Genomic DNA, 18,532 nt, shown 5'->3' on the forward strand with positions numbered 1-18,532 from the left:
GCAAACTTGCTGATAGTGCACTCAATTGCCTCATCCAAATCCTCAATAAAAGTATTAAAGGGAACTGGTCCCAGCACTGACCCCTGGAGAACACCACTAGTGACCGGTCGCCAACTGGATGTGGCACTGTTCACCACCACTCTCTGGGCCATCCAGCCAGTTCTTAACCCAACAGAGAGTGCCCCTGTCCAAGCCGTGGGCTGCAGCTTTTTCAGGAGTGTGCTATGGGAGATGGCGTCAAAGGCTTTGCTGAAGTCCAGGTAGACTACATCCACAGCCTTCCCCTCATCCATCATGTGGGTCACCTGATCATAAAAGGAGATCAGGTTGGTCAGACAGGACCTGCCCTTCCTAAACCCTTGCTGGCTGTGTCTGATATCTTGCCCATCCTTTAGGTGATGTGTGATGGCACTTAGGATGATCTGCTCCATGAATCACAGAACATCTGAGGTTGGAAGGGACTTCTTGATATAATCTAATAAAAAGCTTTGTTCAAGCAGGGTCAGCTAGAATAGGTTGCCCATGACTATGTCCAGTCAGATACTGAGTGTTTCCACAGGTGAGGACTTCACAGCCTCTCCAGGCAACCTGTTTCTGTGTTTGAACATTATCACAGTAAAATAGGTGTTTGCTTGTGTTCAGATTGAATTGCATGTATTTTAACTTGTGCCTATTGCATCTTGTCCTGTCACTGGGCACTGCTAATAAAAGTCTGTCTCCTTTTTCACTGTCTTCCATCAGGTATTCATCATATATATTGATAATGTCTCCACTAAAACTTATTTTCTCCTGGCTGACGAGTCTCAGCTCTCGGCCTCTCCTCATGCGATAAGTGCTCCAGTCTCATTATGAAGCTTCACAGCCTTTTTGCTGAAACTGGTTGCATATGTCTATGTCTTTCTTGTGCTGGGTATGTGAGAACCAGACCCAGCAGTCTAGATGTAGCCTCACCAATGCTGAGTAGAAGGGAAGAATCACATCCCTTGATCTGCTTTCAACACTCCTAATGCGGCCTAAGTTAGCACTGGCCCACTTTACTGTGGGGGTGCATTGCTGGCTCATGTTGCTCTCATACAGGACCCCAATGTCCTCTGCTGAGCAGCTCTCCAGCCTGTTAGCCTGCAATTTTCCAGCATCTTCAGGTCCCTCTGAATGGTAGCACAGCCATCTGGTCTATCACCCACTCCACCCAGTTTTGTATCAGTAGGTGGAGTGACCATAGCTTTGCCTTGCCAAGGCTCTGCAAACTCCAAAGAATGGAGAGAGCTCCCATGACCTCCCTGGTGACTTGCAGTAGACACCAGGGGAAGAAGGTTCCCCCAATGTACCACTTGGATCTCTTGAGCTACATCTTGTGTCTGTTTCTCCTTCTTGCATCTTCTGACTCTACCCAAGAAGTGTTTGGTTCTGATTCCTTTTCAGGCAGGTGAAAGCTGCTGTTAGAGCCCCTTTAATGTGAGCTAAGTTCTAGTTACAAGTGCTTTTGTTTAGTGTTCTTACTCTAGTCCTAGTTAATTTTTTGCTGATACTCTGTAGATGTAAATGCAGGCAATTTTTTTAGTCAGCATATATAATTATACTGTGTAATTTTTTTATAATTTTTGTATCTTCAAAGTGTGCTTCTGAATGATCTCCTCTTGAAGAGTTAACTATATGCAAATTTCAGTGTTCTTGGGAATTTATGTACAGTTGCTTGTGTAAGTGTGTTTTGTACTGACTGACAGGGATTGTGTGCTTCCTGCAATCTGGCTCTGCACAAGCTGGGAAATATTGTTGGAGGCATGAGACTGTGCTGTGGTTGTGAGCTGGAGCAAACTTTTGCTTCCAGCCTGTTGCCAATGTAGAGGTTGAATTTAGAAGTCTTGTACAAGCTTGTCATCTGTATAATTATGTGACTATTAAGAAATGGATGGAAGTTGAATGCTCTAAAATTACAGACTGTAATGATAAGACATGATTAGTAGTGATTCTGATGCAATTTTCCTTCGTGCCAACAGAGTTTCAACAACAGGAAGGCTTGAAGTCCCATCAGAAAAACATGCAGCTCTATGACACACCCTATGAACCAGAAGGCAGTGGTGTGGAATCCGATTCTGAAAGTGTGGTGAGTCAACGTTTACGAGAAAGCAAATTGCCACAGGATGATGACAGGCCTGCAGATGAATATGATCAGCCGTGGGAGTGGAACAAAGTCACCATCCCAGCTTTGGCAGGTAGGATTCCTAGATGCCAACCACAGAGTTCTCTCTCACACTTATAGTATATGTGCTTGCCTTTGGGAGAATTCAAATATTTATGCTTGTGTGTGTATGTTTGCAAAGAAATGTCTGAAAAGCATATTGGGTAGTCTCAAATCTTTGCCTGCTGCAGAAATATGGAACATTACACTTTTTGTTTGATGCTTCAGCTGACCTGTTAACTGACCTTGCTCTTGGTTCATGTGACTAAAACTTCTGATTCTCCCATTCCTTGTTCCTACCCCCATTTTAACAGATGTGATGTAGGTAGTGTTTATTGTTGAGTGGCTTTATGATGAGGAAGTTGTTTTGCAAGATCCTGAAATTGTGCAATTGTCCCCATTGTCAAAGGGACAGTGAGATGATACTGTCGGGGATGAGGAAAAAGAGATGTGGCTCTGGGAGGGAGCATGGAAGAAGCCCAAGAGCAATGATTGCTAAGTAGTCAGTGTACATTTACCTTGGGTAAATCCTGCTTGACAAACCTGTTTGCTTTCTGTGTTAAAACTACTAGATCTGTTAGTGGAAAGAAAGCAGTAGGTGTCATCTATGTCGACTCTGGCTTTCAGTGTGTTGTGCTGTGGCATCAGCTGTGTTTGGAATGTTGTAGCCTAGATAGGTGGGCTAGTAGATTTGTGAAAACCTGTCAGGGTCATTAACCTCCAAAGGATAGTGGTTAGTGATTCATATTCTTCCTGGAGTCTGGTTACAAGTGTGATTCCTCAGAGGCTATGTTCTGGAACCCTTCCTGTTTAGCATCCTTATCAGTAACCCAGTGCAGGAGAGGAAATGTTCCTTACCAAGTTTGGAATAGCAGCCAAGGGAGGGAAGGGTGTGAGCGTGCAAAGCTGCCGTTCGGAGGAACCTGAATAGGCTGGAGAAATGGGCTGACAACAAGCTCGCAAAATCCAGCCAGAACAAACCCAAAGACTTGCATCTAGATCAGACTAACCCCTTGCAATGATATGTATCTAGAACTGGCTGACTTGTTGGGATATAAGTTTGCTAGAAGGGGCTTAAGGAGTCCTAGGGTAAAGTGGGCTAAATGTGGCTAGCAGTGTTCCTTACCAGTGATGAAGGCTAGCAGCATCCTGGTCTGTGTGAAAAGGAGCAAGCCAGTGGATCAAGCAAAATGGCTGTTCCTCTTTACTTCATATTTCTTGGACAATGCATAATGCTTTGTCCAGTATGCTGATACAAGCAGGATGTTGATAGATGTTGTTGTCAAGAGTGAGCCACCAAAATGTTGGGAAACTGCAGCACATGACAGCACATGTGAGGAGATGCTCAGAGAACTGGGCTTTGCTCCTCTCTAGGGAAGAGAAAACTTTGTGTGGGACTTAATGAGAACTTTCCAATGCTGATGAGGAGATCCTCAAGAAGATGGAGCCAGATTCTTCACAAATGAGCAGGTGTGTGATGGCAAGATGAGACATAAGATGAATCAGGAGAGATTCTGACTCAGTATGGGAAAGTGGTTGTTTTTTTCCCTGCAAGAGCAGTTAAGCATTGGAGCCATTTGTCCAAGGAGCTCTTGCAGTCTCCATCTTCAGAATTTTTTCATTCTATATGAAGCAATGATTGAATAAACAACCTGATCTGATCACACAGCAGATCCTACCGCCTGAATTATCTATGATTTTGCAATTCTGTTTGCCAAGATATTGCCACACTACAGAAACAGGAAGTGACTTCTCTCCACAGCTATACAGGGCTACTATTTTGTAAACAGAGCCTGTTGTGACAGTACCCTTCTTGGATGTTTCTGATCTGATCCTGTAATAGGTAGGTGACATGGGTGACAAAAATGCATTTCTCTTCTAGTACAGTGAGGTAGAGAAGTGGCCCTCTGTTCTGAGGGTGGTTCTACCTCTCTGTTTCATTTGTTCTTAGATTTTTAGGTTGTGGTTGATTTGCATTTGTTTCCAAGCCAAGCTGTTGTCTGCAATATCCATCCTGTGAAATGTGGGTGGACACAGGAGACACTTAGATGAACCTGAGCAATCTGCTTAAAAAGAAACCTCTTGCTCAGCATCCTTTTTCCTCTTGTTGGGCTCCTATGGAACAGAAGAGATTAGGCAAAACTGATTTTGGCATGTGAGCTGATAATTATCTTGTGGAGTTTCAGGCTCAGTGACTTTCCCGTTAAGCATATGATAATAGATCTTTTGAACCTGTATCTAAACCAGCATTCAATTCTGCTGGATGTTGTGCAGGTAAAGTAGTCTCTCTCTCTCTAAAGAGCATGAACTCTAACACAGTAGTATAACCTGCTTGTGTGGCTTGCAGTACTGCTCCTGAGATCTACCTGGTGGAAGCAGGCTTTGGTTCAGGCTTGGCTGAGCTGACTCATTCCCTTTTGCTGGACCAGTTAAAATGCTTACAAGACTTGTGCTGGAAGATTTCCTGGCTGTGAGATCCTGGCTATGATTTTTGGGATATCTGTTGTATGTCAAGATAAGCTAGTGAACAGAGATGGGTATCACTGGGTTTCCAGTACCACAATGGCTGTCTTGCAGATGCTGAGTATCAGTACACTGGCTAGTCAGTGTCAGGGCTTCTGCTTTGGGTTGATGTCATGGCATTGTTGTCTGCCCCAGTTCAGTAGTTTGTGACTTTTCATATGTCCCTATGATGGCAGCAATACTGCCTTTGTCTAGAGCATATATGCAGCCTCCGTCTCCTGACAGGTGAGTTACTGTGAGCTTACCACACAAGGACTGTGACTGTGTGCTACTGAGAAGTATTTTTCTTTCAGAAACCAGCAACTTTGTTGCTTAACAGCACTGGCATACAAGCTGTGGAACCACTACACATCTGTCTCCAGTGAGATCATACTTTAAAGATTTTTCCATTAGTAATACAGCAGCCACAGAAATGGGATTATTAGTTTTAAAAATTATTGTCTTAAGAGTGCATGTGGAAATCTTAGACATTATTCCTCATGTATTGTTCATACTATTTGAAATGGATGATTTCTAATTCACTCGGAGTTTAAGTCTTAACCTCTGTATTCACCTTCATGGCCACTTTTTTATTCTTTATCAGGTAAATTCTGAAACAGTTTTTTTCAGTCTTTGGTGGTTTTTTTAAATAGAATCTTAGTTTTGTCAAATTTTTCCTTTGTCTCTACCTTTCAATTTGTGTACATATAACTGTAAATCAACAAGGTCAATCCATCCAATATGAGTTTTATGATTAGCCCATGTGTAAATATTCTTCTGTGTATTATGTAGTTAACTTGTATGTAAGCACACAGAACAAAATATTGCTTAACAAAAATAATGCACTCAAGAGAAGCCTAATGAAAAAGTACTATGATATGGTGGGATTCCTTATGGGCTCAGCATGTAGCATTCTTATTTAAAATAAGAAGAGTAAACAGTTTTTGAGATTAATGAGATTTCTTTGATTGTATGTGCCATTCTTTATAACTTAGCTTGTCTTAGGTGCCTGGTTATTTGTTAAAAAGTAACATGTAAGGATTGACTGCAAGTGTAGTTTCAAGCTGCTATTTTATCTTGTGTCTCTATACTCTGTCTAAGTCCTATGAGTTATAGGAGTGTTGAAACTAAGGAAAGAAAAGGGCCAACATCTAAGCCTGAAACAGTGGAAAGCTTGCAATGCAGAAGTATTGACTCTCTACTAAGATGTATGAAGTGCTTTTATGACTTATTCCATACTGTGGTTCTGTAGTGTAGCTAGATAATGTAGCTACACCAGCAGGGTGATTTTTTCACCTCTTAGCTGAGGTTGATTTCTCTGAAAAGCAGAGAAATGGTCTAAGTGTCTAGCAATGGGCAGGAGCTACTTTACAGTCCCACAACTACCCATCCCCCAACTACCTGAAGTTGTGGAGGTCCTAAAGGGACCTGCTGCTAAAACTTTTCTCTTTTGAGAAGTTCACCTGAAGGGAACAACAGATGTTTGTGATGTGAAGTGCAGACACAGCAATGCAGTAATCAAATGCAGCAATCAAATGTAGCAAAAGCTTTTGATTTGTCTAGTCATAGATCTCAGAAACAAACAAAAATGGCAAGCAACACTAGAATTATCATGCAGTGAATTACTCATGCAAGTCTTTTAAGGAAAACATGTTCCTCTGCCATGATTTCAAGATTACCAAAGCATAGCTAAAACCTGTGTATCTCCAACCTGGAGTTTAAGATGTGCCTGAATGAAAGTGTGCAAAAGCTATGAACTCTGCTTAGGTTGAGGGAAATGTGTCTGTGCTGTGACATGCTGTCTAAGCATGAGGCTGGTGCTGGTGTCATGCTGACATTGTGGAGCAAACTATGTGTAGCCCAGGAACTTTTGCAGTGCTGAAAGGTATGTCTCTGTGTAGCAGAGCTGTAATGTGGCCTTTTGCTCTGCAGCTTCAGTTCTTTCACAAGCAAATTTAAGTTTGTTTTATTGGAGGTTGTACAGCTGAAGCTGAAATGTGTTTTTGATGACTTTTATGGGAAGTGGGCAGGTCCTGTTGGAACTCCTGCTAAGCTGGGCAGACTGGTTTGCCCAGAAGAGTTGAGACTGGCAAAGTAACAGGAACAAAGTAGCTTTTAGGTTCTTAAGCCTGGCTAAAAAAAAAGATAACATGAACATTGGATTGCCCATTCAAGAATGTCAGGCTGGCACTGGCTTCCAGTCGAGTTTATAAGAAATCTGGCCTTTTGAGGCTGTGGGAATAGTAAACCTTTGCATAAAGGAAAAGCATGTGAAAGTCTGTACAGCCCATCTTAGTATTGCTTTACAAAATATATGGCCTTTTGTTATGAAGAGGGCCTTGACGATCAAGAGTGCCATCTGGTAGTAGTTTTCAGCACTGATCATGGAATCCTTGAAGGAGGATCTGCAAATGCCAGGCTTGGTTACCTCGGTGGGCTGCTACTGCTGTTGCACAGAAAGCTGTTGCTTAGGACCCTGAGGGATTTGAAGCAAGGGAGTTCTGGCATGCCACTACCACAGAGGTGTGGCACCAGTTAGGGGGCAGTAGAAGAGAGGCTTCATGGAGAGTGAGGAAGTGTCAGGTATGCAGTCAGTTCTGTATCTGTAATAGCTATCTAAACGGAAGTACCAGAGCAATAAAAACTTAACAGTCCCAGCTGCATGGAATTGTTTCTGAACCTTTGCTGTATATACTGTAGCTTTGTTTAAGAGGGGATTTTTAGCAGCCCAAAACTCAGACCTGATAACAATGTTGGGTGGGTGGGTGGGTACCTGACTGGGTATCACACTTGTCAGTTTAATCTGCCTGGATATTTCTTCAAAACTGCTTCTTCCTGCCAAATTGATTCACGGGGGCAGAAAAAAGAAAGGGGGACAGGAGTCCAGAAACATGTCTGTGCTTTTCAAGCAGAAAAAGCAATCAAAAGCATCTGAAATTTAACTATGGCTATCACTAGCCGTCATGTTAGTGACTTTTTACACAGGTAGACAGAGATAGAACAAGGAGGAATGGTTTTAAGCTAAAAGACGAAAGATTTGGTTTAGCTGTTAGGAAGAAATCCTTTACTCAAAAGGTGATGAGGCATTGGAATAGGTTGCTTAGAGAACCTGTGGGTGCCCTATCCCTGGAAGTGTTCAAGGCCAGGCAGGATGGGGCCCTGAGCAACCTGACCTACTGGGTGGAATCACTGCCTATGGTGGCATTCCCTGCACTTAGGGGGTTGGAACTAGATGGTGTTTAACATTATCTTCCAACCCAAGCCATTCTGTGACTCCATATTATAAAGATTTTGCTGTTTACAATCAGAACTGAGTTTCATGTTTGCTTTGTGAACTAAATTTTTTGGTGTCTGAAAGACGTCAGAAGTTAACATTAATTTCATCAGTTTTCAAAGAGTCCCCAAATGACATCCTGGTGTTTTTCTTACAGTTGAAATAATAGTATTGTTCATATCTGTCATAGGCAAGTATACACATGCAATGTTTCCCCTTGTTATGCTAATCTGCTTTCATTACCTAGTAATGAGGGTAAGTCTGAGTTCATATTTTAAGGCAGAACCAGGATATTTCTGCCATGCATGCTTAAGAATATGATTCAGTTCAGTTTTAAATGGATGAGATCTATAACTTTGTAGGGGGTGCTTTTGGTTGTCCTTGTAACATTTTTTCTGGTATTGCTGTTGAAACTCACAGTTACTGTTTAAGGTGTTTGTGCTTATGAACATTGTAATGTTTAGCTCCTGATACAGTGAAATTTTTTCTGCTGTTTCCCCACTAGATGACCTTAAAACAAAATCATCTGCAGCTGGGTGTGATAGTTTTTGATGAAGCAACAAACCATAGAAGGGCAGTGAGAGTGTAGAATATGGTGTGGGTATATGACTGTTTATGTCAACATTCTGTCAATTTTTGGAAATATAGATAGGTGGAATCTGTAAGTGTAGAAAGAGGATGCTGACATCCTTAGTATATACTTTGCTACAAATGTTGCACTGGTATAATAAATTACAGCTTTGCAAAACAAGTAATAACACTTGTCTTGGAATAATATAGTGAGTGAGAGAAACTAGCAAATGCCATTTTCCTTTTTCATCATGTTGTACGCTAGTGTCTCAAGAAAAAAGCTTTGTGCCAGCATTATGTAAGTGGATGCACCGTTAATTCTTTGCTGCTTGCCAGTATCTCTGATGTGGCTAAAAGGGGGTATTAGCTGCCTAGGTTTGCACCACGATCACTGTTAGGATGATATCACGTAGCTGAGGCAAGGTGTGTGTCTTGAATTCTCAATTGTTATTATAATTACAGCAGGTGACTGAAAGCTTGTTACTGTTATTTGCTTAACAGCATCATCTCTGGGAGATGAAAGTATCAAATGTTAAGATAAGCACTAGTCATTGTAACAACGTTCAGAGTAGTGTGGATTGTGTTACTGGAAAAGCAAGAGAGTTTTAGGCTGTATTTTGTATGGTAAGAAAACCTTTACATGACACATGTAACTTTGTAGATAAAGCGCTACATCTTAATGCTAGTGGGTGTATGCTTGTTTTCCCTGGCTGTGTGAAACCTCTCATGTGCTACAACTCTTTCGCTTCTTGTTAATCTTGCCTGCAGAGGTAATTATTGTGTGTCTTGCAGCCCAATTTAATGGAAGTGGGAAACGGCAAGCATCCCCTTCCCCCTCAAATGACCAGCACAGGCAATTAAGAGCACCTGGAGGAGGCTTTAAACCCATCAAACATGGCAGTCCAGAATTTTGTGGAATCCTGGGAGAGAGAATAGATCCAACTGTTCAACTGGAAAAGCAGATGTAAGTAAACACAGTAGTTGCTCTCTAGCTCTTTGCCTCCCCACTTAGAGGAGCAGCGAGTGCCCAGATCCTGCTGTTCTGCTCCCTTCCTCTGTATCCCCTGTGCTCACAAAAATAACCCCAAAAAGCTACTCTAACTAATCCTGCAAAGTGTAAGTAACTTTTATGGGGGACAAAATAGTGTTAAACAGGAAACTCATCTCTGGAAGAGTGAATTTTATCTGTCAAGTATGTGCAGTTAATCCACTTTCAACCATGTTGATTATATTGCATTAGTGAAAAAGGTGTATATCACATATATACAAATTCTGCTTTCAAGCTGTATGAATTCTGTATCTTCGTGGCTGCATAGCTTGTTTCTAATATATCAGATGTGCCTTGCATCTGGCTGTGATACTGCTCCAGGGAAAGAATGATAAGACCACTTACAAAGCTTTCAGAAAAGAGGCTGTTATTTCTACTCTGGTGGTGTCAAACTTCAGAGTGGTATTTAGAGGCACTTTTGTCAGCTCCAAACTCGGTTCTGGGGAAATTCCCTAGAATGAATGTCTGGTACAGAATTCCTGTTACACAAAGAAAAATCTTCATGTGGAGCAATTTACACAGCTTAAACTGATATTTGTGGGCACTAGGAAGCCAATGGATTCATGCAGTAAATTGAGAAAGCCATGGCTCGAATCCCTGAAGGCAGTCCCACTCCAGAAACTGTTATTCTAAACTAGATGCAGCATTTATTTGCACAGGAGAGGGAGAACATAATTTAGCATGGATGTGAGTGTGCCCTTTGTGACAGTACTTAGTTCCTGAACAGTAGCAGTATTAAGAGGTTTAATAATCCTTTTGCACTTCAAATCCTCAGTAGGAGAGAATGCTCTTTATCAGTTGCGTCAGAGAGGAGGCAGTTCATAAAATTCCTTTTCCTTTGACATGCTATTTTTATAGGCTGTATTTGGAAGCTGAAGTTGGAAGCAGAGAATAATATCATCTGCATGGTGTCATGTTCCATCTAATCAGCCTCAGCCTTTGAACCCTCTGCTCATTGACAGTTTGTGTGCTTATCTCCAACAGAGGAAGCAGCAACCATTATTGTGAAATCACTCACTGATACTGTTAGGTAAATGACTAAAAGGCTGTAAAGGTGACTGTAAATTCAGTCCTCAGATTTGGGTAGTTCCAGCTCACCATACCTGTCCTCCAAAGCACATGTAAAGTACTGTAGGAAGTTGAATATCTGTTAACTAATTTTTGACTCGTTGCATACATTGTTGTGTAGTTCTCTCTTTTAGTATAACTGAGGTTACACATACGTAACCAAAAAGTTACATTTAACTGCAGCTGATATTAACAACTGTAAGCTGCAGAGATAGCTTTTCTTCCTTTAGTTATTCAAATGTAAGTGACGTGAGGTTATTTTTCATTCTTCAGTATGCAGGATCAAACCTGAAATGAATGCACAGTTAACAATAATATGTCATAAAGTGTAAGAGTTTAGTTTTATTATACCTTAGATTATTCATAGTCATTCAAATTGCTCAAGTTTTAGTGACTTAAGACATCTCCACAGCACGTGGCAAATAATTTCACCTGTCTCTACAAAAATGGAGTCTGTTTTTGTTGAAAGAATTACAAGATCTAGTGGAAAGGAAGCACACAAGTTTACAAGTGGATAGGCAGGTTAGGAACTTCCTCAAACAAGCAGAAATACCAAGGTGTGTTAGTATAGCAAGAAAATATTTTTAGTTACTTGTAATTAAGGAACCTGGAACTATGAACTTAGACCCAGGGGAATCAAATTAATTTGTTTTATTTCCTCAACAACAGTGCACAGAAGAGAGTGTGTTCTGCCATTTCCATTGTCTTACTGAAAGTGAATCCCTCCGAGTCTTATAATCAAGATCTAGTGGTTTCCTGTTTTGCTCTGACCAACTCAGAAACAGAGTTGTGTTGTGCATCATATGAACTGTAATAACTGATTACATTTAAGATGTAATTTTTGCTGCTGTCTTTTCTTCAATGGAGCTGTGGCCCCTTAGTGGCTGTAACCTGACTGCTGATAAAGTTAGGGACACCAGGAAGAATGTTCTGTAAAGCACAACAGGGCACTTAAAATCCTTGAAGGAGATCCTGATAAATGTCAAAGTGTGTGATTAAGTTTGAATTTTGCTTTCAAGTTTGCACTGTGTGCCTCTGTTTTCCAGGGTATCTTAGAAAATGTGCAGGTTGTCCTGTCCTCTTGCACCGGTGTCTTTCACAAGCTGTCATTTCACTTTAAGATCACATCATTGACATTTGAATCTTTGACCTTTCTGCACAAATACCTATATGTTGTCATTTTTAAAATAAAGCACACTGAGGGAAACAGACCCAATACAGTTGAAACAGCAAATGACTCAGGAACTTGAAGCAGATTATACCACTGTGCTTATCTCACTAGCTAGCTAGAACAGGAGCAGTCCAAATGTTTGTCCCATTTACATTGCCATATGACTCAGAAGCAATTATACTTCTGGATACTGCAGTTTACTCTCAGCCAAAACAGATTCCAAACATCACATCTGCATCACATGTTCTTTCATCAACAGTTGTCTTCATATTTTGCTGTTTTACTTCCAATCCTTAAAAGCAGGGTTTTCTCTCTCAAGTCAGCCCTGCGTTCTTTTTCCATCTCCCTCTGAATATCAGAGTCCGGGATATCTCCTTGATTTTGGCTAGGTCACTTTCTTGTGTTTGCTTTGTTTGGCTCTTTGGAGAGAAAAGAAAGAAGAGATACCTAAGAGGAATAATTTTAAAATTCTCCCAAATCCATTTTCTGATTCACAGCTGTGTTAGTATTATTCCCTCACACTCAGAAGACAGCCTAATCTTTAAACTGCTCGTTGAGAAATACCCTTCAGCATTGAGTACCTAACAGGAGGGAGGGAGAACATTGCCTGCAAACATTGTCATCTGTGTCTCATATTTGTGAAATGATGATGCTGTCAGGGCCTCCCTTTCTAGTCTGTCTTGAGTATACAATAGTATAACCTCTTTTTAGTTCTTTCTGGTGCAGATTTTGGTTGTAACCAAGCAAGCAATGAATTTAAGCACCAACTTTTCTTTTAGCACACTCATCAGAGTTGACAATGGAGCTGACACCAGCACAAGGTAGTCTTCCTTGTATCAAAAGGATCTGTCTGGTCTTTATTCATTTACCTTTTACTTGGAGCATCTCCCTTAGACTAAGTTCAGCAGAACAAATGGAAGAAAACTTCTTTGCCCAAGGGCAGCAACAGTTCCTGGTAAGAACAGACAGAGAGCACTTCTCATGTATGCGTGTTCTTGCTTAGGCAGACATGGTGGTGTCATGTCATGTTTCAAAGTGCATCAGGCAATTGCAGGAAGGGAGAGATCTTCCCCAGAGATGCGACTGACCCAGTACAGGCCCAGACACATTACATTGCTCAGAAAACTTAGGGGAAGGGCCAGAAGGCTTACTAGTGGAGTGTGAGATTTTAAAAACTGATACAGAGCAGCACGTACTGAGGAGGTTCATTGTTTGCAGTGGTCAGGTTAATAATCAGCCTTCCTCTCCTCTTCTGACTTCCATTTTTGTTTTGAACTGATCACACCCAACCCATAGGTCCACCTAAGATTTATATAACGCTCTCTGAGCTGTCACTGCTGTGTTTAGAACATGTCTTTGTTATTGATATTCACCCTTTATCACTTTTCTTCTTTCTCAAAGATTCATTTTAGCAAATCTCAGTGTTAACAGTTCATATTCTTCATGTCTGATTTTCTCTTTGTTTACTTCTGTTTTCTGTATGTTATCAGTATACTAGTTTCAAAACTGATGTATCATAGGTATGAAAAGAGAAATGTGTATAACATAGATCTACTGCTTGCAGGACAGAGATTATAATGTGTTGCTCTAAATGGGAATTTCTTACATGAAAACGTACACCGGTCTTGTTGCATGATCTCCTGCTTTAAGTTATTTCCTTCACTCAACATCACTACAAGCCTTCACAAGCTGTAATGATAACTTCAGATAATGCTTTTTATCCATTTTAGATCTTAAAGATACCGATGTGATACTTACCACTATTCATACCTTGAAGAAATGAAGTAGTGAAAGCAGTATGGGTGGGAATATGTGTGTGTATTAATCTCTCTGCTTTTTCCTAGATGGTATCATGGAGCAATCAGTCGGACAGATGCAGAAAACCTGTTGCGTTTATGTAAAGAGTGTAGCTACCTTGTAAGGAACAGTCAAACAAGCAAGCATGATTATTCTCTTTCACTGAAGTAAGTACATTTCAGTAAAATGTAAATGTCATTTTTAAGTCATAACTTCTCTGGTGCAAGAAAAAAATAATCACATCTGTTGCTGCACTGGTTTAGCTCAGAAGGGCACCCAGAGGGTTTGGAACTGTCAGCTTGCATGATGTATAGTGGTAGTCACTGAATTCATACTTTCCAGTTTGGGGATGTTAAAAGAGATTTTTAGTCCAAATTTGGTGCCCATTTAACTAAATTCACTTGGATTTTTTTTTGCAGGTTCTATTTTGAAATGCTCCTGCTGCTTCTGCTTCAGGTTGAATAAGCAACCATATTGTTTGGCGATTTTATTCTTTTTGTTTTGTGTACTTTACTGGTATAAAGCTGTGTAGTATTGCTACAGTTCTTGGAAGGAAAAAGTGCAGGATGAAGGATGGAAGGTCTACAGAATTAGGAAATGAGCATTGTTTCAGTCTTGGAGCTGCTTTGAATTTGTTTCACCTACCTTAGGCTGGGGAGGGTACATAACAGGTGCTGTCATCAATATATCATAGAACAGAATCATAGAGTGGTTTGGATTGGAAGGGACTTTCAAAGGCCATGTAGTCCAACTGTCCTGCCCTGGACAGGGTCAGAAGCTCACTTCAATTTCTAGCTAAGGAAAACTTTGAAGGTTTTTTTGTGCAGGAGAAAAAGAAGCCCCTTGACCTTGGTATAGGCTGTACAACTGCAAAGCAAATTGTTTCCTTTCTTTCCTTCTTACATCTGTTCAACTGGTTTTAAGATTCTATTTTAGGACTTGAGAAAAATACTTGGTAGAACTGTTATTTAAGTCATTATTCCTTTGCTGTTATTTTTGGAATCTCTCTGTATTACAGAAGTCTACCTTGAACTGGAACACACCTGCTTTAGAAGTGTGGTTTACCTCCTGTTGTCTCTTCTGTCATTTGATCTGTGTATTCTCTGATATAGTTGTCCTCTACATATTTTCAAACATTGAAGCATTGATAGCATATGCTTCATATATATGTAGGCTTAAATCTTCCCTTAAATTCTTGTAAGTCTTTGAATGTGACTTTTAAGTATTTCACTTAATTCTTACATCAGCCCAGAGGTCTTTGTTATTTGATCGGAGCACAATTTCAAGAAGAAAAGGTGACAATTAAATTTGTATTTTGCTACTTTGGACAGCTGGGTTCAGGCCCTTAGTATCCTTTTGTAGTCCTTTTGCACATTGTATTCCGAAGTTTTCTAAACCACATTTCCTAGTGGTACTTACTTTAAGTCTTCCTCTGTGTTAAGGCAGCTGAATGTCTGACCTTCTACAATCTGCATTTCTGGAGCATAAGATTCTTTCACTACTGTTCAGCTCTTTTATGATACATTTGTCAAAACTAGTGCTGACTCTAGCCTCTTGCTGCAGTCTATTAATTCTGTGTAGCAGCTCCCTGTGCTGATGATTGTTTTTCGGTGGCCCCTCCAAAGCTCACATAATTCTCTTAAGCTCATGGTATTAGATTTCATGTCCTGTCCATTAGCTGCTGGTCAATTTCCTCTTTTTTCCAGGAGCTCTCCTTATATTCTGAAAATGCAGTCAGTGTTTTATCTCAAAGTATATAGGTGAATAAAGGATCATGTCACTTGACCACACTTAAGTTATCAAGCAAACATGCTTCTATTTATTGGCTGTCTTACTGACCATGTTCATCTACAAACTACTGGCAAAGTTGTGCTGTTGGCACATTTTATTTTTATTCCTTGCCATAATGCTCTGTTCCCCTTTTCTCTTGATCTAGGACATTGACTTTATAATTATTGTGGTTTTTTCTAATCCTTTCTTTAATGAAGATGATTTTTCAATCAAAGTACGGTTTTGAAGAATTTTGGTAATTGTGGAGATCCTGTTCCTTAAACTCAAAGAGTTAAGCTATTGGACAGTTCTTGGGTTTCACTCATGATCCTTGGTTGAAACATTTCCTCACAATCAGTCTGGTTTGTGACTACTCTTAACAGTGGAAAGCTAGCCCTTCAAAGTGCCAGACATGGGATTTTATGTTTTGATTCCCTTGCCTAGAGGCATCTGATCGATCTGTGATGAAGTTATCTTGTACCTACACACCTCACTTTGAGGTTAGCCAGAAATCCTTTCCTTCATTTCATTGCCGTGCAATCTTACATCCTCTTTACTATTTGACTTGCAAGACCTTCTGCTTCCTTCATCTTTTGTTGAAATGTGAATGCATGGTGTGCCAGAGCCTTTCATTAGTAATGTATGGAAGTAGTGAGAACAGCTTTGTCAGGTGTGACCAAGTGGATGGTCTGATCATCCTAGTGGCAGAGCTATGAGATGAAATAGAGAGGTTAAAGACCAACACAGAATTTGAGAAAGTGATAGCCTGGTGTAACCATGCTCTGGCCTCCCTTAGACAGAAACAGCAACAACCACCCAAAAAAAAATCCACACAAGATCAGTGGATCCTGTATCTTAGGATCCACTTAGGGCTAGAGTCCAAATACTCTGAGCCTTTCACTGCACTTAGTGAGCAAGGGACATGCTAAACTCACTGGTGGGAAAACTCTAGTGAGTACATGCCCCATGTTCAGTTTTGGTTTTATCTTTTGAGGTGAGGAGGGCGGGGTGGGTCTGCTCTCTCATTTCCCCCTATAACTGAAGCTTGCTGTTTCTGTTGTATCCTTGGACTGATGCTTTTGAATGTTAACCATGATAACAGGGAGGCAGGCACAACAGGAAAGCTCAGAAGCCAGATGTGGCACAGGTGTGTTGTAAAAGCAGGATGGTGAGGGCAGAGAGATGACTGCCTTCCTGGGATCAGGCAGTGGATCAGCAACAGGAATGAAAACACTATAGTGGGTTTTTTGGTGACTCATTGTCCATGAAATATGCAAAGCGAGTTAGTCTCCTGCTGACTTACAGCAACATCATAGCCTGTGATAGTGATAGGTAAGGGACAGACAAAGGACCTGTATGCCCACAGGAGTGACTACATCAAATAAAGGCACATACATACTGAAGTGTCTGTGAGAGAAAGATAACATCTAGGGGAAATATTGTGGAAAAGTTTAATTTACACAAACACACACACACAGAGGAATGAAGTCACAGCTCCCCTTTGGTTTGTGGAGAACACCTGACTGTTAATTGTCATCTCCTGGCAAATTCTTGAATCTGTGTTGAGAACAAACTCTGCTGTGAATGTGGATGATTTTTGTTTATATATATAATGAGAGTTGACTGGAAAAGGGCAGTGAACTCTAGTGTTAAGTTTCTGGCACTGTACTACTAGCCCTCTTGCTGCAAAATGTGCAAAAATTGGCATATTCTGGAACAAATAATGAAATGGTTTTTGTTGTGTAACTGCATGAATCAATAACATTAAAGAGTAGAAAGATAGAAATTTAATGAGTACTTAAATCACCTTGCAGAAATAGATTATTAAGAGAGTGACAAAATACTGGCTACAAATTGGACAGCTGAAACTGATTTTCTAAAATGCAGTTCCAAGCCTACCTGAGAGCTACAAGGAGGCAAAGGCCTATGTGTTTCAATATTACTTCACATCAGCTCACAGAGATGCCTTCCTAATGCAACAATAGAACAACATCTCAGGATAGGGCTATTATGTTTGTCTTGCTCAGTGAACACCAGCTGGGCTCTGCTAGCTAATCCTTTCAGTCAGGATTTCCCCTTCACAAGGCTCTTCTCAGCAGTGTGTACCCTGCCTGCACCACTTCATTTCCTGACTCACATTCCATTTTGGAAAACGTGACTGTGCTTAATTTTAGATCAGGACTATTTGCAAGGTAGCTAAATGTGAAAACTGAGTAAAAACAGTTATGGGCATTGCTTTTTTTTCTCTGTCACATATAATAGCTGCGCAAATGTTGGCCACTGGAAGCAGAGAGCTGAATTGAGAAGATGGTGTCTACTGATATTCTGATCCTGTGGACTCATAAACAGGCATGTAGTTTCCCTGAATAGCAAAAGGAACTGCAAGCAAAGGTTTTTTGGTCCTCATGATCTGTAGAAGTGGTCCTGTTTTCCAAAATTAAGTATGTAGACTTCGGGTAGTTCTGTCTTTTGGATAGATGCAGGACTTGTACTTTTTAGTTGATTTAAAACACACGGTATGTTTTTGAAAGTAGCTCATGATATTGTAAAACTTAGAAGTTTCTTCCTGTTAATATAATTTATAGGCAGGCAGTGGGATTTTTGATGGTTCTCTAAGTCAGCAGTTGAATAAAAATGTTTAGAAGTACATTACTAGTCTGCTGTTAGCCTAAACAATAATGATAGAACCCTGGCTGCTAGCAGACAGCAAGGATTCTGTCCCTTCTGCAGAACTCCAACAAGCTGAACATCCTCACTGCCTTCAAAGCAGCAGATGGTAACTGGTTACTGAGAGTGCAGCCTGGGCTCGATGGAATGATCTTCACACATTGGGTGCTGTTGCAAATTAACACTACTAGCTCTTGCTAGTAGGGGAAGACACATTGTTTATTTTGCCATGGAGACAGTGTCTGTCAGATGCAGAAGTGTTGTAGGTTCTGTGCTTGATAAAGCAGAGCTGAAACAGGAAAAACCGTGTACAGGTCAGCCTCTGAATGTCTCCAGTAAAGCATTTTTCAAAGTTTTTTTCATCTGGAGGAAAAAAAGTCAGTATTTTTCAGAGGAGTTATTAATTTATTTCTTTGTTGTTGCAGATTGATGTGAAACAATAGGTTTTGTTTGAAGTGACAGCATGTAATGTAAATTAAAAGTATG

The 18,532-nt window shown here is 40.6% G+C and overlaps 1 protein-coding gene across 1 annotated transcript in view; it reads left to right on the top strand.

Annotated features, from left to right (window-relative positions):
- Positions 1-1,997: 1,997 nt before the first annotated feature.
- LOC103806563 (SH2 domain-containing adapter protein B-like) overlaps positions 1,998-18,532 on the top strand; it is a gene marked incomplete at its 5' end in the record, with an annotated part of 20,821 nt that continues 4,286 nt past the window's right edge. Inside the window, 3 exons of the mRNA XM_009079269.1 lie at positions 1,998-2,213; positions 9,318-9,489; positions 13,657-13,776. Of these exons, the coding sequence (XP_009077517.1) occupies positions 1,998-2,213; positions 9,318-9,489; positions 13,657-13,776 (508 nt within the window). The remainder of the gene's footprint in view (positions 2,214-9,317; positions 9,490-13,656; positions 13,777-18,532) is intronic.

The sequence above is a fragment of the Acanthisitta chloris genome, unplaced genomic scaffold (assembly GCF_000695815.1).
Source record: "Acanthisitta chloris isolate BGI_N310 unplaced genomic scaffold, ASM69581v1 scaffold9097, whole genome shotgun sequence".
NCBI classification, from domain to species: Eukaryota; Metazoa; Chordata; class Aves; order Passeriformes; family Acanthisittidae; genus Acanthisitta; species Acanthisitta chloris.